The sequence below is a fragment of the Haliotis rubra genome, unplaced genomic scaffold, assembly GCF_003918875.1.
Source record: "Haliotis rubra isolate DU_JTF1 unplaced genomic scaffold, ASM391887v1 Scf346, whole genome shotgun sequence".
Classification (NCBI taxonomy): domain Eukaryota; kingdom Metazoa; phylum Mollusca; class Gastropoda; order Lepetellida; family Haliotidae; genus Haliotis; species Haliotis rubra.
In genome coordinates this window covers 949,879-976,355 of record NW_025767020.1, presented here as the reverse complement: position 1 = coordinate 976,355, position 26,477 = coordinate 949,879, and the positions used below count along the sequence as shown (strand labels likewise).

At 41.8% G+C, this 26,477-nt stretch overlaps 2 protein-coding genes across 2 annotated transcripts; both read right to left on the bottom strand.

The window, feature by feature from the left end:
• Positions 1–6,039: 6,039 nt before the first annotated feature.
• Positions 6,040–10,539, bottom strand: LOC124284845. The gene is made up of 3 exons (XM_046720965.1): positions 9,367–10,539; positions 7,444–7,662; positions 6,040–6,509 (listed from the first exon to the last, which is right to left on the bottom strand). Exons 1-3 carry the CDS (start codon positions 9,419–9,421, stop codon positions 6,247–6,249), a joined length of 537 nt encoding a protein of 178 aa, XP_046576921.1. The 5' UTR covers positions 9,422–10,539; the 3' UTR covers positions 6,040–6,246.
• Positions 10,540–12,684: 2,145 nt separating this feature from the next.
• Positions 12,685–17,614, bottom strand: LOC124284843. The gene is made up of 3 exons (XM_046720963.1): positions 17,269–17,614; positions 14,571–14,777; positions 12,685–13,815 (listed from the first exon to the last, which is right to left on the bottom strand). Exons 1-3 carry the CDS (start codon positions 17,318–17,320, stop codon positions 13,559–13,561), a joined length of 516 nt encoding a protein of 171 aa, XP_046576919.1. The 5' UTR covers positions 17,321–17,614; the 3' UTR covers positions 12,685–13,558.
• Between the last annotated feature and the right edge of the window lie 8,863 nt (positions 17,615–26,477).

Genomic DNA, 26,477 nt, shown 5'->3' with positions numbered 1-26,477 from the left:
GGTCTTGTCGAAGTGTTTGGTAAAACACTCATTTTTTACTAGGCTGGTAGCAGAATTAGCCCCTATGGAAGCTTCTAAGCAAAGGTGCACCTATACCGTTTTTTCTCTCCATTCCCTATACTACTTTACTTGTTTTGAAGATTGATACGACTTTGTCTTGCCATCACTGAATGCGATATTAAAATATGACATTTTTGACAATTTCCAACATGTTGTGCCGATACACGGTTTCGAAGCCGCTACCCTTCGCTTACTAGTTTGGCGGTTTTATCCACCAGGCTACGAAGGATCACTGTGAATAATGAGATTGTTTGTCGGTATGAACCGTGTGTTCCTCACAAGACGGGTAGTGCGGGCAGCGCACGTGCAGGACACGGGTAGCGCGTGCGGAGCACGTGCATTGCGAGGCGTCGGCTGCCAGTTTCATCCCCGTTGATTTCAAAAGTAAATACCAAATATTGAAATTATATCTAAAGTATATCATCGGTTGGTTTATAAGTTGGATATAACATGACCCGTAGGCATTATTGAAAAGTAAGCCGTCTTCCCTTGGGCATTTCCCGCGGGAAGTTGGCTTACTTTTCAATAATGCCCGCGGGTCATGTTATATCCTACACATAAAGCTCAGAACTTAAAACATCAATTTCACACGTGACGTATTTTCCATAAGCACTTGATCCTCGTTGGTTATTATGTAAATCCTCGCCCAAATCCGTCTAAATATCCAGGAGTTACACATTTGACAAATATCCAGCGTTTAGTTTAGTGGAGTATTTTTGTAGAATCTCATATGACTTTAACAATGAATCTCTCGGGTATCTTCTGTAAATCCTAACTTACTGAGAAGACTTATGCTAATTTGCCGCTGGTCACGCTGAAGAACCGGGTTCAATTCCCCACATGGGGACAATGTGTGAAGCCCATTTCTGGTGTCCGCCGCCGTGATATTGCTGGAATATTGCTAAGAGCGGTGTAAAACCATACGTGTCTCAAGATACGGGACCCGTGAAGATCCGGGGTAGAAAAGGTCTTCAACAACCCATGCTTGCCACAAAAGGCGACTATGCTTGTCGTAAGAGGCGACTAACAGGATCGGGTGGTCAGGCTCGCTGACTTGGTTGACACATGTCATCGGTTCCCAATTATGCCGATCGATGATCATGCTGTTGATCACTGGATTGTCTGGTCTAGACTCGATTATTAACAGACCGCCGCCATATAGCTGGAATATTGCTGAGTGCGGCGTAAAACTAAACTCACTCACTCAAGATACGGAGGGAATTCAAAATCGTGAAAAATAGTGTTTCACATTGATTTTTTAAGGCATCGACATTGGTGACAGTTCTGAACATCATGGCCTGGACGGATGCCATATGGGCTGGCATGGAACTAACTGTGACAAAGAGTGTCAAAACTGTGACTCGGGTTGGTGCAACAGAACGACAGGTGTTTGTATCCAGTGTCAAGCTGGCCATTACTCCACAAACTGTTCACTGACATGTCCGCCTCAGTGCAGAGAGAGCTACGGTGACAGTGTCTTCTGTGACCGTTCAACAGGAAACTGTCTGGAAGGCTGTAAACAGACATGGTGGGGGGATCAATGTGAACACAAGTGTGGAGAACAATGTACTGATTCACAGTGTTTCTTCTATGATGGTTCTTGCGCCTTTGCTTGTAAGGCTGGTTTTACCGGGACTCACTGTAACAAATCCTGTTCAGCTGGATGTTTGGGCGGCAGTTGCGGTCAGCTGAGTGACATTTGCCTCAGTGGATGTAAAACTGGCTTCTACGGACGAACCTGTGACAGAATGTGTAATGATAAATGCCTTGGCAGAGATTGCAGTACATTGTATGACAGAGACAAGCCAGCCTGTACTCGTGGCTGTGTACCGGGCTGGAAGCCTCCCTTCTGCGACATCTCGTGCCTACCGAACTGTTTATCCTACAGTGAAGCTGGGGTGTGTACATCATGCAAGAAAGGGTTCACCGGAAGCAGCTGTGACAAGAGATGCAATTGTCGTTCTGGTTGTAGCGATGGCGAAATGTGCGGTGGATGCACCGATGGATGGTGGGGACAGACCTGTGAGTTTAACTGCTCTGAAAACTGTCTCAGATGTCAAGAAGAAAGTGGCCACTGCACAGCATGTCATCAAGGGTTCACATATGATGGACGAAGTCAGTGCATCCGCATGGCCCATGGTAACTGAGCTCATTAATACATGGTTTGACTGTCCATTGTTTTACTTGATAAATGTATATGCCGTATTAATCATCAGAGTAATGGGGCGAGTGGGTAAAAGGTTGCATTCAGAGTGAGATATTGCTATTTCTTCATAATCATTTATGTAACTACAAATGTCAGATTATATTGTGGTGCACGTGAATCCATTTTCAGTTTCCTATGACTCCATGAGAAATAAAAGCGACAGAAACTTCATATATATAAAGATGCTTCCAGATGTTCATATATAATCATAAGAAATCTCTACTATAAGCCCAAGTAACGATATTGACCATTGCATGTGTATATTGTCGGGAAATCGCCATATAACATACGAGAGTAGTAATAGTGAGTGAGTGAGTTTAGTTTTATGCCGCTTTTAGCAATATTCCAGCAATATCACGCCGGGGGACACCGGAAATGGGCTTCACGTATTGTACCCATGTGGAGCATCGAACCCTGGCCTTTGGCGTGAGAGGGAACACTTTAACGACTAGACTACCCCACCGCCCCGAGAGTTCAGTGTGTCAATGAATAAATAGATCATTATTCATAATTTCAAAATTTACATATATTCCTAACTATTTTTGTCCAGTATAATAGGAGATGAAACTGATGCATGGCTCAAACATATACTTTATATTTTAAGCTGTCCCATTTGCTTTTCTTTCACAGAACCGACCGCCATTCAGGTACTGGCACATGTTTCCACAATCATTTCTACAGTTGCTGTTCTGACGGTAATCGCAGTTACAATCGGAATTTATGTCATGTAAGTTGTTGATTTTCAATTATCTGAAGTTTCGGACAATGTGCTTTTATTACCTAGACACTACGTATATATTACCGTTTCGAATGTGACAGAGAATTTGGATGCCTCGAAAGTTCATTTGAAACGTAATGGGTTCATTCATCGTGAAAATGTCCGCAAAAGATCGCAATGCTTACAAATACAAGCAATCAGATTGCGTTTCTACAAATACTTTCGTGCCATCATTTAAAAAGAAAACCAAACATACTCATAAACACCTTTATTTTTGTAAGCATTACCTTACACGACATACTTATTACTGTGTATGAAATAACCCAAAATCCAATTTACTCAGATGGTTGAAACATGTCATATAATTTTTTTACCAGACCATCGGGCTGGTCAGCTGTAAATTTAAATATAAATTTAGACCGTCCGTCAGAAATCTAGCCCGTCTCGGGTGGTCGGACGGGCCTTATTTCATACACTGCTGGGGCGGTGGGGTAGCCTAGTGGTTAAAGCGTTGGCTCGTCACGCCGAAGACCCGGGCTCGATTCCCCACATGGGCACAATGTGTTAAGCCCATTTCTGGTGTCCCCCGCCGTGATATTGCTGGAATATTGCTAAAAGCGGCGTAAAACTAAACTCAGTCAGTCAGTCATACACTGCTTATTACTGTGTCACTCTCGATATTGTCTTTCTTATGCAGATACCGAAGACGTCGAGTCCCAGCAGAATCTGAGAACGTCCAGGAACGTCTTTTTCTGTCGGGGCAGGTTGCAGTGAATGAATACATTACTTGACAAGTTGTTGTCATATAATATAATTCCGGTAGAATGTCTTTTTCTGTCGGGGCAGGATGCAGTGAATGAATACATTACTTGACAATTGTCTTTCTTATGCAGATACCGAAGACGTCGAGTCCCAGCAGAATCTGAGAACGTCCAGGAACGTCTTTTTCTGTCGGGGCAGGTTGCAGTGAATGAATACATTACTTGACAAGTTGTTACCATATAATGTTATATGAATCATCTAAGTACCTGGCAAAAAAATATAGTGTATCTTTAAATTAACCAACCGACAGTTTAAGAATATTCAATGTCTCCTGGTTAGAAGTTCATAATTTTTTAGTCTTTACTAAATAGTAATAAAACATCATCATCAGACATTGTTTCGTTTATCATTTCCGTGACATATTTTATTTCTGATGATGTTGTAGGAGGTACATTCAAATGCAAAGATGTGTTAAAAACCAGTCTGCCCAGGCAGGACGTCAATGTCTCCTGGTTAGAAGTTCATAATTTTTTAGTCTGTACTAAATAGTAATAAAACATCATTATCAGACATTGTTTCGTTTATCATTTCCGTGACATATTTTATTTCTGATGATGTTATAGGAGGTACATCCAAATGCAAAGATGTGTTAAAAACCAGTCTGCCCAGGCAGGACGTTATCGATTGTTGACATGTCACGGCCGATCGATCTTTGCACCAGGGCAATTAAAGTGATATATTTCAAGATGGAATCTCATGAGCCATGCCCTCTAATTGTTTATAAAAATCCAATCTCATATGTCTAAGGAACAGTTTCTTTCCCGGGGCGAATATGCCACAGGGAAGTCTCCATACAGAGAGATAATATAAGCGACGCAGATAATGTATGCACCGAAAACTTATAAAAATACTCCAGTCCGTTTGACTTCATTTTAGACCGATGAATTGCTTAGTAACACAAAATCCAATGTTTGCAACAAAACCACATTTTGCACAGTCACATAAAATCAACAGACCAACTCTGATAATTTGTCTCATAATTTTGGACACTAGAATAAAAAAAAGTTGTTTAACAAACGATCATTATTTTGTTGTCACATTTCACTATTTCTAACGAGGGGGGACCACTTGATGGTAGAACAGCCAGGTAATCAACAAGCGTGTGCAGTGAAATTTCTACCAGCAAGTGATCCACCCTCGTTAGAGAAAGCGAAAAATGGCAACAAAATAATGAGTTTGTCAGTTTGCATTTATATGCCGAAATAATATTGCCGAGTGCGGCGTTAAACAGCAAAGAAAGAAACTCTTTCAAACGGCACTTAGTTCCACCTACTTCAGACCTGTGAACGTCTTCAGTAACCCATGCTTGTTGTAAGAGGCGACTAGCGGGATCGGGTGAACCAAAACAGGTTAATTCGAACCTTTCCGGTAGAATACCGCAATCGTTTGTATTGTCATTAGGGGCGGTGTGGTAGCCTAGTGGTTAAAGTGTTCGCTCGTCACGCTGCAGACCCGGGTTCGATTCCCCACATGGCTACAATTTGTACTAAACTCACTCACTCAGTAATACCTTGAGGTTAAAGGTTTCTATGTTTTAACAAGCGTTAGAATAGGCATCTCCCTGTGGGATCTGTTTTACCAAAAATGAAGGGTGAGTCAGTGTGACTCAGTGTTGCAGCTGTTATAGGAATCATGTAAACCATTTTCTTGTCTGTTCCATTGCAACTGCTTTGTATGCGTAATTCTTTAAAACTTCGAGAGTAAGTCAATGATAGAATGTAATGTTGCATTTGTTTTGTTTTTTCATTTTGACGTACATTGTGAAACATCAATTGGACGTAGTATGCATCCAGGACTGAATCAGTTGGTGATGTTTAAATGACAGTGATAATATCTCCCATGACGTCCTGTATTTCTACGACGATGGCGGAATCCATTAAAACCTTCATCGATGAGCCATGATTTCCTTTTCTGTGAAAATATATAACTTGTCTCGACAAATAATGACGAAATAGGAATAAAAAGGGAGACGAGACTGCAAGAAGTATTTTATCTAAACAAGTAAAGTGAAAATTACACAAAATCCGCTTTGTTCGTTACTCTCGTTCCAACGTCTACTTTTGAGGAAAATACAATCAAACGGGAAAAGATACTGTATTATGTCCATTTAACCTGATTAACTATACCCGAAAGGAATTTGGGCTCTGGTTTCAGAAACGAAATCTACAGTCAAAGGGACAAACAATATATCCTGAAAAAACGACTTCCCCCAAAAAAAATAAAAAATAAAAAAAAAAAAAAAAAAAAAAAATAAACAAATATATGTAGCCATCAATGGAAAAGTCACCCCTAGCAAAAATAAATGTCTATAAAATTGTTCCCGATCTACAATTAACTCTGGTTCGATTGCTGAGACTTGCAGTTCTTTAACTTAAAAATTCCATGGTTCTTACATAAGAGCCAAAAGGTGGAAGCAATGGTCGATCCTCTTCAGGTGCATCTACTCCTTCATACAGACAGTAAATACACATAGAAGATACAGCAGCACGTTTAGAGTAGGGCATCCTGATGCTCCTGTGATGTTCTGAGGTCCGTTGCAGAGGTCGGTGGAGTTGCACAGGGTGACGCACACCTGGTAGCCACGGTTGTCGTAGCCGCAGGTGGTGAAGTTCGAGGGACTCAGGTTCTTCAGGATTTTCAAATCAAAGGAGAACGTACTTCCGTCAGAACAATCCCGGATGTAGCTTAAAATAGTTCCGGCAACTGTGGATAGAGAGAATGTTGAGAAGACGAGGCATTGAAACAAGTGGTATATATTTCTATGATATTTCCAGGCTGCCGCACTGTCCCAAGTGGCCACCAAAGTGACTTCCGTCTAACACCGGAAGTAAACTTACACAGTGACGTTTGTGACAAGATATTTTATATCAATGTCTTAAGATATGAGCTGGACGGGCGATCGGCCTAGTCGGGTGGTCGAGTTGAGAAAGCGGTCGCCCGTCACACCCAAGACTCGGGGTCGATTCCCCACATGAGTAGAAAGTATAAAGCCCATTTCTGGTGTCCCATGGAATATTGCTACAAGTAGCGTAAAACAATAGTCCTTTACTCACTCTAAACTGGACCAACTAGATCAGTGGTACCAACGAGACATGGCGCCACCATCTAAAATGATCTAATCTAGTTAGACATCTTACTATCTGACTTTTGTCTCTTCATGTTTCTGTCAAATTAATGTTTTTTTTAACTTCAAAATACTGTAGTGTGGGACTATGGCACTGGATTGGGTGGTCAGACTCAGTGTTTTCCAAACCCCGATAGCATAGTGTGTTGCTCATAATATCACCCCTGGTTTGTCAGTCTGCATTTATATCCCGAAATAATATTGCTGGATGCGACGTTAAACAGCAAAGAAAGAAACTTTTTCAAACGGCACTTAGTTCAACCTACTTCCGACCCATGAAGATCCGGGTTAGATTTGATCTTCAGCAACTCATACTTGTCGTCTGGCGGCAACTAACCAGATCGGGTGGTCAGGCTCGCTTACTGGTTGACACATGTCATTGTATCCCAGTTGCGTAGATCGGTGCTCAATCACTGGGTTGTCTGGTCCAGATTCGATTATTTACAGACCGCCGCCATATAGCTGGAATATTGCTGAGTGCGGCGTAAAAATAAGCTCACTCACACCACCTACTTCCATTCCGGACCTCTTCAATCATACACATGGTTCTGTTGACGAAGGTGTCGCAGTTCTTGTAATGATTAGCCTGACTTCCGGAATCGTCCACAATGACGGCGCCAGTGTTATTTTTGGCAGCCAAGACATGTCTGGACACTTTCAGAAAGTTGTCATGTCCGTTTATACACTCGCCTTTGCCACCAGTTGCACTGCACTGATAGCACAGAAGACTATCTGAAAACAGTTTTAATAAACGTGTTGGGTTAACTGAAACAAAAGGGGTTTTCCACATGGGACTTCATTATGATAAGAGAAGCAGTAAATGAACATCCTTAAATTTTTTCTTTTAATATCCCAGTTGATTAAATTTAAAACACGCCCCCCACGAGGTAAAATTGATTACCAAAAAGGTCTCAAAAGTCATAAAAATACCGGCCAAAAATTGATAATGAAGTTTTTACACCCAAAGACAACAAACACACTGTTCATTTGCCTCGGGATATAAACGTATGTCATAAACTGACACACAAAAGAAACTACACACTTTGGAGTCATTTTCCCAAAAATTCAAAACCCCATACTTATGATTTGAAAAGCTAAAAGCATTGTGTACATGGACAAACACCAGGGCCTAGATTTTCGACGCCCTCTTTAGCGCTAAGATAGTCGTAAGTTAATGTGTGTGTTACTTTATTGCGTACGTGACCGCCTCCGTGGTGTAGTGGTTAGAGCGTCTGCCCGGAGAGCGGAAGGTCGCGGGTTCGATCCCCGACCGCGTCATACCAAAAGACGTTAAAATATGGTACTTGTTGGTCCCCGCCTGGCGTTTGGGATTAATGGGTACAACAAGGACTGGTCGGCTCGAAGTCAGTATAATGTGTCTGAGTGGGTATTCATGTTACACTGCGGCATGGTATCTCAGTGGGCTAGCACTATAAAACCAGCTTCAGTGTGGGCTAGTACAAGCAGCCGCATCTACACATACACGCGCATGCACGTCGTCATATGAGCGAAATATTCTCAAGCGTGACGTTAAACCCAATTTCACCTCACCTCACCTATTGCGTACGTCAGCATATTTTGACCGTTGTAAATATGTTATCCATGGTCGCCCTATACGCGACAATTCTTCAAATGCGACAGCTGGTTCGGTTACTTCTTTGCAAGTTTTGACTCGGGTTTGTAAGGGCAACAACGCTGAGATGTCCCTTCTAGGATTCCATACATCAAACATGCCCGTCCCGCGCAGTGTGCAGAACACGCAATAGTAATCACCAATGGCTTCTTGCCAAGCAGTAACCAAGGTTAAGCTGCCATTTTCAGGAGATATCTTACAACAACGAAACTGATGTATATATTTTATACACAGACTAAACCGGCTGATATCGCTGTTTCCAACCATAACGTTATTGAACCCTTTATTGTAGATATCCTAACAGTTGGTATGTACTTCTGTTTACACATTCCTCGAAACTCGTTAAACCAAATCGTTACGGTTCACAGTTACGGATTAGTCACGGATATTTAAATACAAATAGTTACCAACAGTTAGAAGCTGGGAAGAGTTGAGCAAGTGGATTTTCCATAAATTTGTTGAGGCGTGTTTATATTGTGTTGTGTATATTTTATTTATCATACATTAGCTTGATATATGCGTTAGAACCCAGGAAGTGTGGTTCTGCGTAATAACGGTATGGAGAAAACCGATTTTCCATACATGTGTTGACATGTGAGTATATTGTGTTGTGTATATTTTATTCATCATACATTAGCTTGATATATGCCTTAGAACCCAGGAAGTGTGGTTCTGCGTAATAACGGTATGGACAAATCATATTTTCCATACATGTGTTGACATGTGAGTATATTGTGTAGTGTGTATTTACTCCATGATAAATTAGCCTGATATCGGCGGGAAATGACAAATGTATTACTTACCTGTAAAGGGCAACACTCCGAGTAGACAAATGAAGATGAATATTGTGATAGCCATATTGTATCGTTCCACTTAAACAAACGTTTCCAAATGACGACCCAACTGCGCAATACTGGACACCGGGTCTTCTCGATTGCTTCGTTAGATAGAGGGACTTCTCCTAAAGCTAATCAGAAATTGGAATCAAACTAAAAACATAGGATCCCAAACTGTAGCTGTGCGTTGTTGTGTTCGATGCAATAAGCAGATCATATGTAAATATATGTCTGAATCCACTGCAAGACTACTTCACTGACGGCCAGCAAGGTGAAAGAGGGTGGAACAAGGAAGTGATTGGATATGAGTTCTTGTGCGAGGACTAAACGTTAATGGTGCGTAAATCGAATAAGAGAAAAAATATATAAATAATGCCTCTTTAGTGTTGGAAATGAACTGGCGCCAGTCATGGATGTTTGACTCGATTCAAAACGTTTTAAAAAAGACCCCAAACATTATGCATATTATTGTTATTTCAACAAGGGCTGCTTGGTGTACATTTCGATACAAGATTAAGTGTGTGTAGAGCCCAGCTGGTTTGGTTGACCTGTTGAGAACCAAGACGAATCCTCGCAGAGACGACACAAGCACGCAAACTGCCAAACTCCAAGGCATGGTTTGTGTGGCTGATTGGTCCGATCTGCACGCGATCATGCAATCTGATACCAGTAATATGTCTCCTGATCACCGGCGTATTGTGTGGGGACTGCCAAGTCTGTCTCGTATGGGCTGAATGATTTCAACATGTTTGTATAGCCGACAGTTTAGTAAATGTAAAGTAGGTAATTATTAGTGTCTAATGTGTGCACATGCGACGTGGTCCAAAAACGTAAACGTGTCATTGAAGTCATTTGTATCGTTAACATCACTTGATAATTGAAGTCACTTGTGTCGTTGACGTCACTTGGATCATTGAAGTCACTTGTATCGTTGACTTCACTTGGATCATTGAAGTCACTTGTATCGTTGACGTCACTTAGATCATTGAAGTCACTTGGATCGTTGACGTCACTTGGATCATTGAAGTCACTTGTATCGTTAACGTCACTTGGATGATTGAAGTCACTTGTATCGTTAACGTCACTTGGATCATTAACGTCACTTGGATCATTAACGTCACTTGTATCATTGAAGACAACCCCTGAAGATCCTGGTTAGAATTGGTCAACAGCAACCCATGTTTGTCGTAAGAGGCGACTAACGGGATCGGGTGGTCAGGCTCGCTTACTTGGTTGACACATGTCATCGGTTCCCAATTGCGCAGATCGATGCTCATGATGTTGATCACCGACTTGTCTGGTCCAGACCCGATTATTTACAGACCGCCGCGATATAGCTGGAATATTGCTGAGTGCGCGTTGAACAACAAACCAACAGTGGAGTCATGGTATGGTCATGGTCATTTCTCGGAGGTTTTTGCTTGTTGTTCAATTATTGGTATGAACTGACACATTCAGGTTTAAGTCGGGGTGGGGCGGCGGTGTAGCCTAGTGGTTAAAGCGTCCGCTCGTCACGCCGAAGACCCGGTAGAATTCGGTCAGTCTGTTGCCTGAATTCCAACGGGGGCATAGCAGCAAGGTAACACGCAAGTTCAGACAACTGGACACAAGGTCACGCATTCGTCACCACTCGCCCCTTTCCGTAACCTCCAAGAAGGCGCTATTCGGCTTGTCCCGGAATAACACGAGTGGGTCACGAATGAACTGCTATCATGGTTCCAACTGAGTGTATTTCTGACGATCTTGCGGGCTCGTTATGGAGATTGTACGTGCGCTTCGACCAATTTTAGGAAATGTAATTATAATCGCTACGAGTTTCAAAACAATAATACCGTATTTGTATGTAACTAATCAACCTTAATCTTTAACATTGGGCTTATATTTCATAGCTCTGGGGATATTTTAGTCTGAGTGTGTTTTTGGTCATTCATATTTTTTTCAGCGAATACATTTGAAATTCCACCAGGGGTGTGACAGCAAGGTTACATGAATGTTCAGTCTGGGAAATATTTTAAGTCTTTTTTGAGTATCTGCTTTTGGATTTAATGTAGCTGAAATTTATTTTGTGTATATTCAATAAAACAATTCCCATTTGTGATGATTAAACCCTATTAAGAAAATTAACATAATTGGAAATATAAGGTGAACCGCTGGTAATTACATTAGAATATGTCTTTAACAAATATGTTTTTCTCTTTCAAAGTGGTTTAATTCTTTAAAATAAATAAGTATAAAAATCCCCAAAACAACAACCTAGCAATGTGCTTCGGTGATATTCAGAAACATTAGAATCAACCAGGGATAGAGTTGTCGTTCTTGTTTAAAGTAGTTCTGATGTTCATGCGCCAATATGAAATCCTTCCAGAGGGGCACGAGTCGCTATTCGGCTTGTTCCGGAATAACACGAGTGGGTCACGAATGAAGGTCACGCTATGACTCTCTAAAAAGGCTTCAGTTTGAGATACTTTTCAATGTCATTTTTGCGTATCTATGTTTGGACTTACTGCTGAAATAAAATGTTATTGTACTTGCTTCACCAGGAAGAAAAAGAATCCCATTTGCGATACTGAAACAAGTACTTAGAAATATACATTTGGAAATATAATGTGGTAACAGCTGGCAATATTAACAATAGACTATGTTTTCATCAAATCATCATCATGATTATTGTTTAAAACAGGTTTAAAGTTTTTTAAAAGCAACAGTTTTAGAGTGCTTCAGTAATTTTAGGTACTTTTGGAATCAGACCGAAAGGGAGTTATCGTTCGTTTTTTTAAGAAGTTCTAATGTTCATACACCAAAATTAAACCACCCACTCACTCACTCAACCACCATCATAACCACCCATCTACTCACTCACCCACCATCACATCCATCCACCCTCTCACTCACTCACCCTCCCTCCCACTCAACTCCCCACCCACTCCCTCCCATACTCACCCTCCCACTCACTTACTCATTCACCCACTCCCTCACTCACCCACTCACTCACTCGCCCTTCCATTCACTCCCTCACCCACCCACTCACTCACTCACCCTCCCACTCACTTACTCACTCACCCACTCCCTCACCCACACACACATCCACTCACTCACTCACCCTCCCACTCACTCCCTCACCCACACACACATCCACTCACTCACTCACTCAGTGTTTAAGTCACATGTAGCCCTGAGCATGCGCACAACTCCCATGCACATGTACACGTGGTAAAACACTAAAACAAAATATTCGGACCAAACAAGCTGCTTCAGCCGTATCCTGATTTGACAGACAGACAGACGGACAGAGAGACAGGTTTATTTCAGTGACAGCTCTCCGGCCTAGGATATATACATGATCATTTGTTTCATTGGGCAAGATTATTTCCCAATCTGAATACTCTATGATCCGCTAACTTCGGTAGTAAATGCATTACACAAAGAGCATGTATTAGGAGGTACAACTCATTGCAAAATGAATATGTATTAGATATATCATTATCGCCCGGGAATATGTTCATCTATACTATTTAAAGTATGCTAAGCAATAAAAACATATATTTGAAATTTCATGTACAACGTACGTCAATACATTACGATATTTTTTATTCCTTCAATGGTCACGATATGGCTGAGATATTGCGGATGTGACGGTAAATAGTAACTCACTCATTATTCCTTCAATGTTTCTCACGTTGTTGTGACCAGATAACATTTCTGGATCAAACGCAACAAACTGAACTCAAAATCTTACAGTATTCCCATCCGTGTTTGGTCTTGACTCCTGAGAGTTTCAGGGGCTTCTGTCCTGCCTAACCACGAAGCACATGGTGGTCATTTGGTGGTCATTGGTTTCCTCGGTCATACTTATGGGGATAATTTCCATAGTATGCACTGCCATGACTTTAGGTAAAACTGATAGTCTACCTAACAATAGCGATAGGCTTGTGGGTTTGTTTAAAATTACCACTGTTCATCCAGCAGAAAATGGGTACCCGATGGGATAAGTCATATGACTTTTAACCTTCCAGCTTGGGTTGTTCGGGGTGATAATGTCCATTATGTTGCATGCACGTGTGGCGTGGAGTTCAGTAAAATATAAGTTGCCATATTATTATTATATATCAATAGATTAATATATTACATAATCCCATAATCAACATAAATACACAACCTTCTAGGATGCCCGCAATTTGCAGTATAGGACGACAAGACAGATGACAGTCATCGCCAAACTTAGATGCGATCTTGTCGCTCCAGAAGGTCCGTTACAGAAGTCCGACTTGCATAGAGTGACACAGGGACGGTAGCCTCGAGTATCAAACCCACACGTCGTGGTGTTTGAGGGTTTCAGACCTTTCAGATTGGCCAGGTTAAACGAGAAGGTCACGCCATCTGAACAGCCCCGGATGTAACTGAGGATCTTTCTGGTTTCTGCGGAGAGAATGAGAGTCGAAATACATATACGAAATATGTACTGTCAGGTAAAAGAGTGAGTAAGTGAGTTTAATTTTACGCCGCTTTTAGCTATAGTTCAGAAATACTGAATGACACCAGAAATGGGCTTCAGAATGGGGAAGGGGGAATCGAACCTGGGTCTTCAGCGTGACGAGCGAGCTCTTTAACCACAAGGCTACCCTCCCCCCATCCCCTCCACGAGCAACTCATCATCATCATCACTGCAGGGAGAATCAACCACGCGAGGCGCAGAGTTTAGTTATACGAGAGCTAGATATCGAGCAGTTTCAATTTCATATGAGGTATGGCCCCGTTTTTAGTTGTTTTTTGAAATTGTCTTTACGACAATACATGGAGGTAATGGCGATCTATCGTAACGAGACTCCTAACAAGGGCAGAGTGATTATGCAACCAGAAATCGCATGACAGTGAGGAGCAGTGAGGTAGCCTAGTGGTTTGCTCGTCACACCGAAGACCAGGGTTCGATTCCCCACATGGGTACAATGTGTGAAGCCCATTTCTGGTGTCACCTGCCGTGATATTGTTGGGATATTGCTAAAAGCGGCGTAAAACTAAACTCAATTACACACCTTAGTGGGTAAAGTTCCCTGTAAATGTATGTCTGTTTCAGTGCTTCGTTGATTTGGAAACAAGATTTTGAACCGGTGACCAAAGTTAAATTTTACTCTTTTTTTTTTTGAGGAAAAAAAGCATTTTCTATTCCAACTTACTACTCTCACGAACTTCTTCAATCATGCACACAGTTTGTTCTGGGAAGGTGTCGCAGTCCGCGTAACCAGGATAGCGGCTGCCGGCGTCGTTGACGTGCTTTGTGTTGTTGTTCATAACGTGTCTGTAGACATCTAGGAATAAACTGTACCCAGAAATACACTCCCCTTCTCCTCCAGCGGCGCCGCAGGTGTAACAGAGGATTCCGTCTGAACAGATAAAAAAAAAATATCAAGGACAGAGAATAACCATGCAGTCTCTATTATCCACTGAAACAGATGACCACGAGACAATGTACTGGTCGAAATTATATGAATGACACCATGTGTTCCAATCGTTAAAGGGGTGGTAGGGTAGCCTAGCGGTTAAAGAGTTCGCTCGTCACTCCACAGACCCAGCCTCGGTTCCCCATGCGTACAATGAATGAATGAGTTTAGGTTTACGCAGCTTTTTAGCAATATCACGGCGGGGGACACCAGAAATGGGCTTCACACATTGCCATGCGCACAATGTGTCAAGCCCATTTCTTAGGTCCTCTTAGGACACGACGTGGCATGGCCGTGACCGTGGCTCGAACCACTGACCAACCGGTCTCATGACAGACGCTCTGCGCTCAGCAACAGTGATCCGACTTTAACTATAGGCCAAGGCAGGGTATATGATCGTCACCGAAAATATTTGCTGGAAAATTCTATAATATGTTGTTGGTCAGAACATGTGTCACAGTCCCTGAACCTCATTATTGTCCCCACTGCCAAGCCCTCCCTGCAATGCTAAAGCCCTAAATGAAGCAAGTCTAGACTTCCTCAGATTCAGAATCTCTGGTCTCTCTGGGACTCCTTTTCAATTTATATGGGTTTGTTTGTTACTATCAAAATTATACATATTCAGAGACTAAGAGTTAGTCTAGCCAGAACACCGTGGAAGCCCGAGAACTCTGTCCAAATATAGCACAAGTCTACATATAGCGCGCCACTATTGCATTGTATAAAATGCACAGTGTATAAAATTTGAAACCCTGTTTCACAACGTTTTATACTGCGTCTTAACATCACTACACCATGGATTTCGTCAGTGTGATTAAAGAAACAATGACATAACTTACCTGAGCTGTAAAATAACCCGATATTCAGAGTGGGGTTGTCATTTAAATGTCCTAAATGTCCTATATGTAGTCAAAAGCGACGCGTCCAGACATCGCACCACTGACCAACCGGTCGTTAAACACTTGACCATTGACCATGGATTTCGTCATTGTGATTTCAGAATAATGGTAGAACTTACCCGAGCTTTGAAGCAACCCGATAATCAGATCACGACTGAGTGGATTGTCATTTAAATCTCCTAAATTTAGTCAAAAGCGACGCGTCCAGATATCGAACCACTGACCAACCGGTCTTTCCGGAGAAGCTCTGCCCACAACGCCATGGATTTCGTCAGTGTGATTTAAGAATAATGACAGAACTTACCCGAGCTTTGAAGCAACCCGATAATCAGATCACGACTGAGTGGATTGTCATTTAAATCTCCTAAATTTAGTCAAAAGCGACGCGTCCAGATATCGAACCACTGACCAACCGGTCTTTCCGGAGAAGCTCTGCCCACAAGACCATGGATTTCGTCAGTGTGATTTAAGAATAATGACAGAACTTACCCGAGCTTTGAAGCAACCCGATAATCAGATCACGACTGAGTGGATTGTCATTTAAATCTCCTAAATTTAGTCAAAAGCGACGCGTCCAGATATCGAACCACTGACCAACCGGTCTTCCCGTAGAAGCTCTACCCACAAGACCATGGATTTCCTCAGCGTGATTTAAGAACAATTTACCCGAGCTGTGAAGTAACCCGAGAAACAGATCACGACTGAGTGGGTTGTCATTTATATCTACTAAATGTAGTGAAAACAGACGCGTCCAGATATCGAACCACTGACCAACCGGTCGTTAAACACTTGACCATGGATTTCGTCAGTGTGATTAAAGAACAATGACATAACTTACCTGAACTGTAAAATAACCCGATATTCAGAGTGGGGTTGTCATTTAAATGTCCTAAATGTCCTATATTTAGTAAAAAGAGACGCGTCCAGATATCGAACCACTGATCAACCGGTCTTCCCGTAGAAGCTCTACCCACAAGACCATGGATTTCCTCAGCGTGATTTAAGAACAATTTACCCGAGCTGTGAAGTAACCCGAGAAACAGATCACGACTGAGTGGGGTTGTCATTTAAATCTACTAAATGTAGTGAAAACAGACGCGTCCAGATATCGAACCACTGACCAACCGGTCGTTAAACACTTGACCATGGATTTCGTCAGTGTGTTTAAAGAACAATGACATAACTTACCTGAACTGTAAAATAACCCGATAATCAGAGTAGGGTTGTCATTCAAATCTCCTAAATTTAGTCAAAAGAGACGCGGCCATGTATCGAACCACTGACCAACCGGTCGTTAAACACTTGACCATTGACCATGGATTTCGTCAGTGTGGTTTAAGAATAATGACAGAACTTACCCGAGCTTTGAAGCAACCCGATAATCAGATCACGACTGAGTGGATTGTCATTTTAATCTCCTAAATTTAGTCAAAAGCGACGCGTCTAGATATCGAACCACTGACCAACCGGTCTTTCCGGAGAAGCTCTACCCACAAGACCATGGATTTCGTCAGTGTGATTTAAGAACAACTTACCCGAGCTGTGAAATAATCCGAAAAACAGAACAAGGCTGAGTACAGTTGCCATAGTCCGTGTCCTAAGTTTAGTCAATGATGCAAGCAGCCTCTACGGGAGAGGAAACCTTTCTCCACCATATGCACAAGTATGTTCAGTCATCGGAGTTTCGTTTGTGCGTAAGCTTGTCAAGGAGATGAGTAGCACACCCTTCTTCTCTTAGATGCAGGGATCAGTACCAAGGGACTACTTCGGGAAAGCACCTAGTCGGGGACCGAGAGTCAGATTACAATGAAAGACAGCACGACACACGACACGCCAACGCTACTGAACAGGATGTGTTTTAATATGCAACTGCTTTTGTATGCAACACCAACTTTCTTGGGTCACGTGGGTCTCTTGGGCGTTCTAACCGAACCGTATCGAGTGGTGAGATTGGATGCTTGTGTCACCGTGACCCAGCGTCGAATGGTTTCAGTTACTGTTGTTTTTAGAATTTGCATTATTCCCTACCCTATACATGATGTCATTCAAGAAGTCATGTGATATGTTTTGGGTCAGAGCTGCATTGAAATCCCTATTGCTGTTAATAGTCGTTCGTAGGTTTAAGAATTTGAAATTCCACAGTCTCCTTCTGTGTAACTGTAGAACGAAATAGATATTCATTGCTAACTTTACAATGATTAATGGTGGTGGTTGCGTCGAATAATACAAAGCCTATGATTTCACGGATGATACGTATTTGTGTCAAGCTGCCAAGAAAACCTTTTACACATATAGAGCAACGAAGTATGTACAAAATGACTATCTACATAGCAGTAATGTGGTTGCCAAGTTTTAAGCGTTCGCTCGTCACGCCGAGTCCTGGGTTCGATTCCCCACATGGGTACAACGTGGGAAGCCCATTTCTAAAAATATCAATAATGGACTTTTATCACTTGTGCGTGTTCAAGTCGCTTCAATAGAACGAGAGGATATATACAAAATATATATGGTGGATTAAGAATAGACAATAATTAGTGCTGGTGAAAAGATTAGTTTGGAAGCGAGATTTAAAAGATGTTACAGAATCCGAAATCATTTTGCTGACATGACGAGAATCCTGAGATTTGGAGCTGTATAAAGAAATGATAAATGAAATAAAGCAAAGCGGATTTTTGGGACTGTAAACAAGAGCTGGTTCTGGGGATCTGTGACAAAAACAGGTGCAAGGTCGCATTGATACTTACAGACAAGGCCGAGAAGTCAAACGAGACAAAAAATGTAGGAATTTTGAGAATAGGTGTACAAAATTAACAAACAGACCCAATCCCCCGAAAACATCTACCATTTGAGTAGATTGGTGTGTTCAATCCCACAGAACATCAGAGGAAAGTAGATGTGATCAATCCTACAGAACATCAGAGGAAAGTAGATGTGTTCAGTCCACAGAACATCAGAGGAAAGTAGATGTGTTCAATCCCACAGAACATCAGAGGAAAGTAGATGTGTTCAATCCCACAAAACATCAGAGGAAAGTAGATGTGATCAGTCCCACAGAACATCAGAGGAAATTAGATGTGATCAATCTCACAGAACATCAGAGGAAAGTAGATGTGATCAATCCCACAGAACATCAGACGAAAGTAGATGTGTTCAATCCCACAGAACATCAGAGGAAAGTAGATGTGATTAATCCCACAGAACATCAGAGGAAAGTAGATGTGTTCAATCCTACAGAACATCAGAGGAAAGTAGATGTGATCAATCCCACAGAACATCAGAGGAAAGTAGATGTGATCAATCCACAGAACATCAGAGGAAAGTAGATGTGATCAATCCCACAAAACATCAGAGCAAAGTAGATGTGTTCAATCCCACAGAACATCAGAGGAAAGTAGATGTGATCAATCCCACAGAACATCAGAGGAAAGTAGATGTGTTCAATCCTACAGAACATCAGAGCAAAGTAGATGTGTTCAATCCTACAGAACATTAGAGAAAAGTAGATGTGATCAATCCCACAAAACATCAGAGGAAATTAGATGTGATCAATCTCACAGAACATCAGAGGAAAGTAGATGTGATCAATCCCACAGAACATCAGACGAAAGTAGATGTGTTCAATCCCACAGAACATCAGAGGAAAGTAGATGTGATCAATCCCACAGAACATCAGAGGAAAGTAGATGTGTTCAATCCTACAGAACATCAGAGGAAAGTAGATGTGATCAATCCCACAGAACATCAGAGGAAAGTAGATGTGATCAATCCACAGAACATCAGAGGAAAGTAGATGTGATTAATCCAACAAAACATCAGAGCAAAGTAGATGTGTTCAATCCTACAGAACATCAGAGGAAAGTAGATGTGATCAATCCTACAGAACATCAGAGCAAAGTAGATGTGTTCAATCCCACAGAACATCAGAGCAAAGTAGATGTGATCAATCCCACAGAACATCAGAGGAAAGTAGATGTGTTCAATCCTACAGAACATCAGAGCAAAGTAGATGTGTTCGATCCTACAGAACATTAGAGAAAAGTAGATGTGATCAATCCCACAAAACATCAGAGGAAAGTAGATGTGTTCAATCCCACATAACATCAGAGCACAGTAGATGTGTTCAATCCTTCGGAACATCAGAGCAAAGTAGATGTGATCAATCCCACAGAACATCAGAGGAAAGTAGATGTGATCAATCCCACAGAACATCAGAGCAAAGTAGATGTGTTCAATCCTACAGAATATCAGAGGAAAGTAGATGTGTTCAATCCACAGAACATCAGAGGAAAGTATATGTGTTCTATCCCACAAAAACATCAGAGCAAAGTAGATGTCAATCAATCCCAGAACATCAGAGGACAATCCCAGAACAGCAGAGGAAGTAGATGTGTTCAATCCCACAGAACAGCAGAGGAACGTAGATGTGTTCAATCCTACAGAACAGCAGAGGAAAGGAGATGTGTTCAATCTACAGAACATCAGAGAAAAGTAGATGTGTTCAATCCCACAAAACATCAGAGGAAAGTAGATGTGATCAATCCCACAGAACATCAGAGGAAAGTAGATGTGTTCAATCCCACAAAACATCAGAGCAAAAAAGATGTGTTCAGTCCTACAGAACAGCAGAGGAAAGTAGATGTGATCAATCCCACAGAACAGCAGAGGAAAGTAGATGTGATCAATCCCACAAAACATCAGAGCAAAGTAGATGTGTTCAATCCTACAGAACATCAGAGGAAAGTAGATGTGATCAATCCTACAGAACATCAGAGCAAAGTAGATGTGTTCAATCCCACAAAACATCAGAGGAAAGTAGATGTGATCAATCCCACAGAACATCAGAGGAAAGTAGATGTGTTCAATCCCACAGAACATCAGAGCAAAGTAGATGTGTTCAATCCCACAGAACATCAGAGGAAAGTAGATGTGATCAATCCCACAGAACATCAGAGGAAAGTAGATGTGTTCAATCCCATACAGAACATCAGAGCAAAGTAGATGTGTTCAATCCTACAGAACATTAGAGAAAAGTAGATGTGATCAATCCCACAAAACATCAGAGGAAAGTAGATGTGTTCAATCCCACATAACATCAGAGCAAAGTAGATGTGATCAATCCTTCGGAACATCAGAGCAAAGTAGATGTGATCAATCCCACAGAACATCAGAGGAAAGTAGATGTGATCAATCCCACAGAACATCAGAGCAAAGTAGATGTGTTCAATCCTACAGAATATCAGAGGAAAGTAGATGTGTTCAATCCACAGAACATCAGAGGAAAGTATATGTGTTCTATCCCACAAAACATCAGAGCAAAGTAGATGTGATCAATCCCACAGAACATCAGAGGAAAGTAGATGTGTTCAATCCCACAGAACATCAGAGGAAAGTAGATGTGTTCAATCCCACAGAACAGCAGAGGAAAGTAGATGTGATCAATCCCACAGAACATCAGAGGAAAGTAGATGTGTTCAATCCCACAGAACAGCAGAGGAAAGTAGATGTGTTCAATCCTACAGAACAGCAGAGGAAAGTAGATGTGTTCAATCCTACAGAACATCAGAGGAAAGTAGATGTGTTCAATCCCACAGAACATCAGAGAAAAGTAGATGTGTTCAATCCCACAAAACATCAGAGGAAAGTAGATGTGATCAATCCCACAGAACATCAGAGGAAAGTAGATGTGTTCAATCCCACAAAACATCAGAGCAAAAAAGATGTGTTCAGTCCTACAGAACAGCAGAGGAAAGTAGATGTGATCAATCCCACAGAACAGCAGAGGAAAGTAGATGTGTTCAATCCCACAAAACATCAGAGCAAAGTAGATGTGTTCAATCCACAGAACATCAGAGCAAAGTAGATGTGTTCAGTCCTACCGAACAGCAGAGGAACGTAGATGTGTTCAGTCCTACAGAACAGCAGAGGAACGTAGATGTGTTCAATCCCACAGAACAGCAGAGGAAAGCAGATGTGATCAATCCTACATAATATCAGAGGAAAGCAGATGTGATCAATCCCACAAAACATCAGAGCAAAGTAGATGTGTTCAATCCACAGAACATCAGAGCAAAGTAGATGTGTTCAATCCCACAAAAACATCAGAGCAAAGTAGATGTGTTCAATCCTACAGAACATCAGAGGAAAGTAGATGTGTTCAATCCCACACAGAACATCAGAGGAAAGTAGATGTGTTCAATCCCACAAAACATCAGAGCAAAGTAGATGTGTTCAATCCACAGAACATCAGAGGAACGTAGATGTGATCAGTCCCACAGAACATCAGAGCAAAGTAGATGTGTTCAATCCAACAAAACATCAGAGCAAAAAAGATGTGTTCAGCCCTACAGAACAGTAGAGGAAAGTAGATGTGATCAATCCCACAGAACATCAGAGGAAAGTAGATGTGTTCAATCCCACAAAACATCAGAGCAAAGTAGATGTGTTCAATCCACAGAACATCAGAGCAAAGTAGATGTGTTCAGTCCTACAGAACAGCAGAGGAACGTAGATGTGTTCAGTCCTACAGAACAGCAGAGGAACGTAGATGTGTTCAATCCCACAGAACAGCAGAGGAAAGTAGATGTGATCAATCCTACATAATATCAGAGGAAAGCAGATGTGATCAATCCCACAAAACATCAGAGGAAAGTAGATGTGATCAATCCCACAAAACATCAGAGCAAAGTAGATGTGTTCAATCCACAAAACATCAGAGCAAAGTAGATGTGATCAATCCCACAAAAACATCAGAGCAAAGTAGATGAGTTCAATCCTACAGAAAATCAGAGGAAAGTATATGTGTTCAATCCACAGAACATCAGAGGAAAGCAGATGTGTTCAATCCCAGAAAACATCAGAGCAAAGTAGGTGTGTTCAATCCACAGAACATCAGAGGAACGTAGATGTGATCAGTCCCACAGAACATCAGAGCAAAGTAGATGTGTTCAATCCAACAAAACATCAGAGCAAAAAAGATGTGTTCAGCCCTACAGAACAGCAGAGGAAAGTAGATGTGATCAATCCCACAGAACATCAGAGGAAAGTAGATGTGTTCAATCCCACAAAACATCAGAGCAAAGTAGATGTGATCAATCCACAGAACATCAGAGGAAAGTAGATGTGTTCAATCCCACAGAACAGCAGAGGAACGTAGATGTGTTCAATCCTACAGAACAGCAGAGGAACGTAGATGTGTTCAATCCTACAGAACAGCAGAGGAACGTAGATGTGTTCAATCCCACAGAACATCAGAGAAAAGTAGATGTGATCAATCCTACATAATATCAGAGGAAAGTAGATGTGATCAATCCCACAGAACATCAGAGCAAAGTAGATGTGTTCAATCCACAGAACATCAGAGCAAAGTGGATGTGTTCAATCCCACAGAACATCAGAGCAAAGTATATGTGATCAATCCCACAAAACATCAGAGCAAAGTAGATGTGTTCAATCCACAGAACATCAGAGGAAAGCAGATGTGTTCAATCCCTCAAAACATCAGAGCAAAGAAGACGTGTTCAATCCACAGAACATCAGAGGAACGTAGATGTGATCAGTCCCACAGAACATCAGAGCAAAGTAGATGTGTTCAATTCCACAGAACAGCAGAGGGAAGTAGATGTGTTCAATCCTACAGAACAGCAGAGGAAAGTAGATGTGTTCAATCTACAAAACATCATAACAAAGTGTATGTTTTCAATCCCACAAAACACCAGAGCACAGTAGATGTGTTCAATCCCACAAAACATCAGAGCAAAGTAGATGTGTTCAATCCTACAGAACAGCATATCACTAGGGCTGTAACGATGCATCGATCTATCGATGCATTGCAATTGTTGTGTCTCCGAAGTAGCAGATTCGTTCATTTTGAGTTAGACTTATCCGCCCCTGTTACCTCTTAAAACAAACTTGATCTGGTTTTCAAGTCTCATGTTGGTCGCAATAGAGTATCCCTATCGCAATAGTATGTTGCAATAGACTATCGCTTTTGCAATAGTTGATTCCGCCTCAATAGTCACCCCTCCATATCACCCCCTGGTTTGTCAGTCTGCATTTATATCCCGAAATAATATTGCTGGATGCGACGTTAAACAGCAAAGAAAGAAACTTTTTCAAACGGCACTTAGTTCAACCTACTTCCGACCCATGAAGATCCGGGTTAGAATTGATCTTCAGCAACGCGTAAGAGGCGACTAACCGGATCGGGTGGTCAGGCTCGCTGATTTGGTTGACATATGTCATCGTATCCCAGTTGCGTAGATCGATGCTCATGCTGTTGATCATTGGATTGTCTGATTCAGACTCGATTATTTACATACCGCCGCCATATAGCTGGAATATTGCTGAGTGCGGCGTAAAACTAAACTCACTCACTCACTCATATTTTTATGATGTATATACTTGAGGCTACAAACAAACAACAGATGCCTCATACTTTAATCTGATAGCGAACATCTCAGGTAGTCCATGGTGAAAAACAACAACAACGTTAACAGAACAGTGTCACATGCATGCATGGTTGAAAAGGTTGCATCCGGTATTAGTCTTGTAGGGATCTTCGACCGCAACAAATTGTATACGTTCCGGTAATAACATTCTCAAGTTCTACGATCTGATTCGAACCTCGGACCGAGATCGGACACCTTGCCCACATTACCAAAGAGGTCAATCCAACGTCAACGTAATGCAGTCATCTCTTGTATGATTTCAAGCCCTTCTGAACATACACTGTGCAGAGTGTATATTTAGGTTGCAAACAAGCCTGTTCCCAAAAAAGTGTTTCACCGTATATATACTGAACCACAAAAGAAATGTCGCACTGATAGGGGTTTCTTAAAGCACACACTTTAATTCACTCCAATTAGCAATAAAACCGGAGGGAAAACGGAGGACTGAGTTCAAACTTGACAAGTATGGTTAACACATTTTCGGGAATAACATTTAGAGTTAACACAAACAACATCACCAAAAGTGGTACCATTAAGATACCCCAAAGTCAGTATCGTGTGTGGCCTCTATGGACATCGATGAATGAGTGAGTCGTCTGAATATGGAACGAATTAGCTGGTTGATGAAGGCCATAGGCGCTTGAGTCCATACTCTGCGAAATGCCTGATTGAATCTTGTCGCAGTTGTCAGCCTTGGTTGGAGGACATTCAGTCTTCTTTGAATCTCGTCCCAAAGGTGTTCTTTTGGATTTAAATACGGAATGAGTGTAGGCTATTGTAGGGTTTGGATGCCATGTTGTCTTAGGAAGTCCAATGTTGCTCTTGCAGTGTGGGCACGACCGTTGTCTTGCTGGAAGATGTGATTTCTGTAACGTCCAAAATGTGGTACAACGTGGGTCTAGCGAGTAGCTGTCATGTCATTTCCTCATTCTGGACTAAAATTCTGGAACGCCATGGTGTCAGCTAATTGGTTCAGACCGATTGAACCCCACACTAGTGACACTATGATGCTTAGACCACTCCACGAGTCTCTTTCAACAATACACTCATTGCAAAACATTTCACCACGCCCTCGCCATAACTCTCACTCTGCAATCGACTGTCGAAACACAATATCGTCTTTCATGAGATAACAGCACAGTTCTCCATTGTCGATAATACCAATTTCGATGCTGAGTTGCCCGTTGCAGTTGGGTTTGGCGATGATGAGCAGTGAGGACAAGACTACGCGAGGGTCTGTGACAGCAGAGGTTTCTTCCGCACAAACGTCGACGCACTGTATCGGCACTAATGGGTCTGTTGTTAGTCCCAATAGTATGGCGTGCTGTTTCCGTCGGTCTGGGGAAGCGATCCTGCAGATGGTGGCGCACAATCTGTCAGTCTTGAAGTTGTGATGTAACTGAAGGTCGCCCACCGCGTGGACGGATTTGAATGCTCTTAGTGACCTGATACCACTCCTACTGTCCTAACATGAACATCCAAATGATTGGCAGTCTGGACAACTTGCAATCGTCTCATGACTTGGTTCCTCTGATCTCGACCCGTGAAGATCCGGGGTAGAATAGGTCTTCAGCAACCCATGTGCTTGCCATAAAAGGCGACTATGCTTGTCGTAAGAGGCCACTAACGTGATCGGGTGGTCAGGCTCGCTGACTTGGTTGACACATGTCATCGGTTCCAAATTGCGCAGATCGATGCTCATGCTGTTGATCACTGGATTGTCTGGTCCAGACTCGATTATTTACAGACCGCCGCCGTATAGCTGGGATATTGCTGAGTGCGGCGTAAAACTAAACTCACTCACTCACTCCTCTGATCTCTCATAAGAACTAGCATGGAGCCTGTGTCAAAACAAAAAATGATTTCAGGCGAGTTTGGGACTCGCTTTCATTGGTAGGGTTGTCACGACATGCTCGTGCATTTTCATTTTCACGAATGTCATGCGGACTCTTTTACCATGTCTGCCTTTTTCGGTGCGTTAGGTCGATATGCTTTTTCATCAGAAAACACACTGATTTTGGTAATAACTGTCAATTTGGATTGTAAAACATGTTAAGAAAACAGTACAATCACAATAAAAACATCACCTTGCAAGAACAAATTTTTGTGCACTTGGTTTTGAAAAGCGACGTTATATTTTGTGGTTCAGTATATTTCAACCTTTTACACTTTGACCTGGCTTCCTTTTTTTCACATGCCAGAAAAGTAATTCAAAATTTGCGTACAGTCGGTGTAGTCTAAAATAGGCCACTCTAGAAACTCTATAAAATCCTTTATACTGCACAACTAAATGTACT

What these genes read in the sequence shown, in the direction of transcription:
- LOC124284843 (XM_046720963.1), bottom strand. Translation starts at nt 17,320, where the DNA reads ATGGCAACTGTACTCAGCCTTGTTCTGTTTTTCGGATTATTTCACAGC. An exon ending in CGGATTATTTCACAGCTCGG is followed by an intron (nt 14,778 to 17,268) that starts GTAAGTTGTTCT and finishes TTATCTGTTCAG; the next exon opens with ACGGAATCCTCTGTTACACC. An exon ending in TGAAGAAGTTCGTGAGAGTA is followed by an intron (nt 13,816 to 14,570) that starts GTAAGTTGGAAT and finishes TTCTCTCCGCAG; the next exon opens with AAACCAGAAAGATCCTCAGT.
- LOC124284845 (XM_046720965.1), bottom strand. Translation starts at nt 9,421, where the DNA reads ATGGCTATCACAATATTCATCTTCATTTGTCTACTCGGAGTGTTGCCC. An exon ending in CGGAGTGTTGCCCTTTACAG is followed by an intron (nt 7,663 to 9,366) that starts GTAAGTAATACA and finishes AACTGTTTTCAG; the next exon opens with ATAGTCTTCTGTGCTATCAG. An exon ending in TGAAGAGGTCCGGAATGGAA is followed by an intron (nt 6,510 to 7,443) that starts GTAGGTGGTGTG and finishes CTCTATCCACAG; the next exon opens with TTGCCGGAACTATTTTAAGC.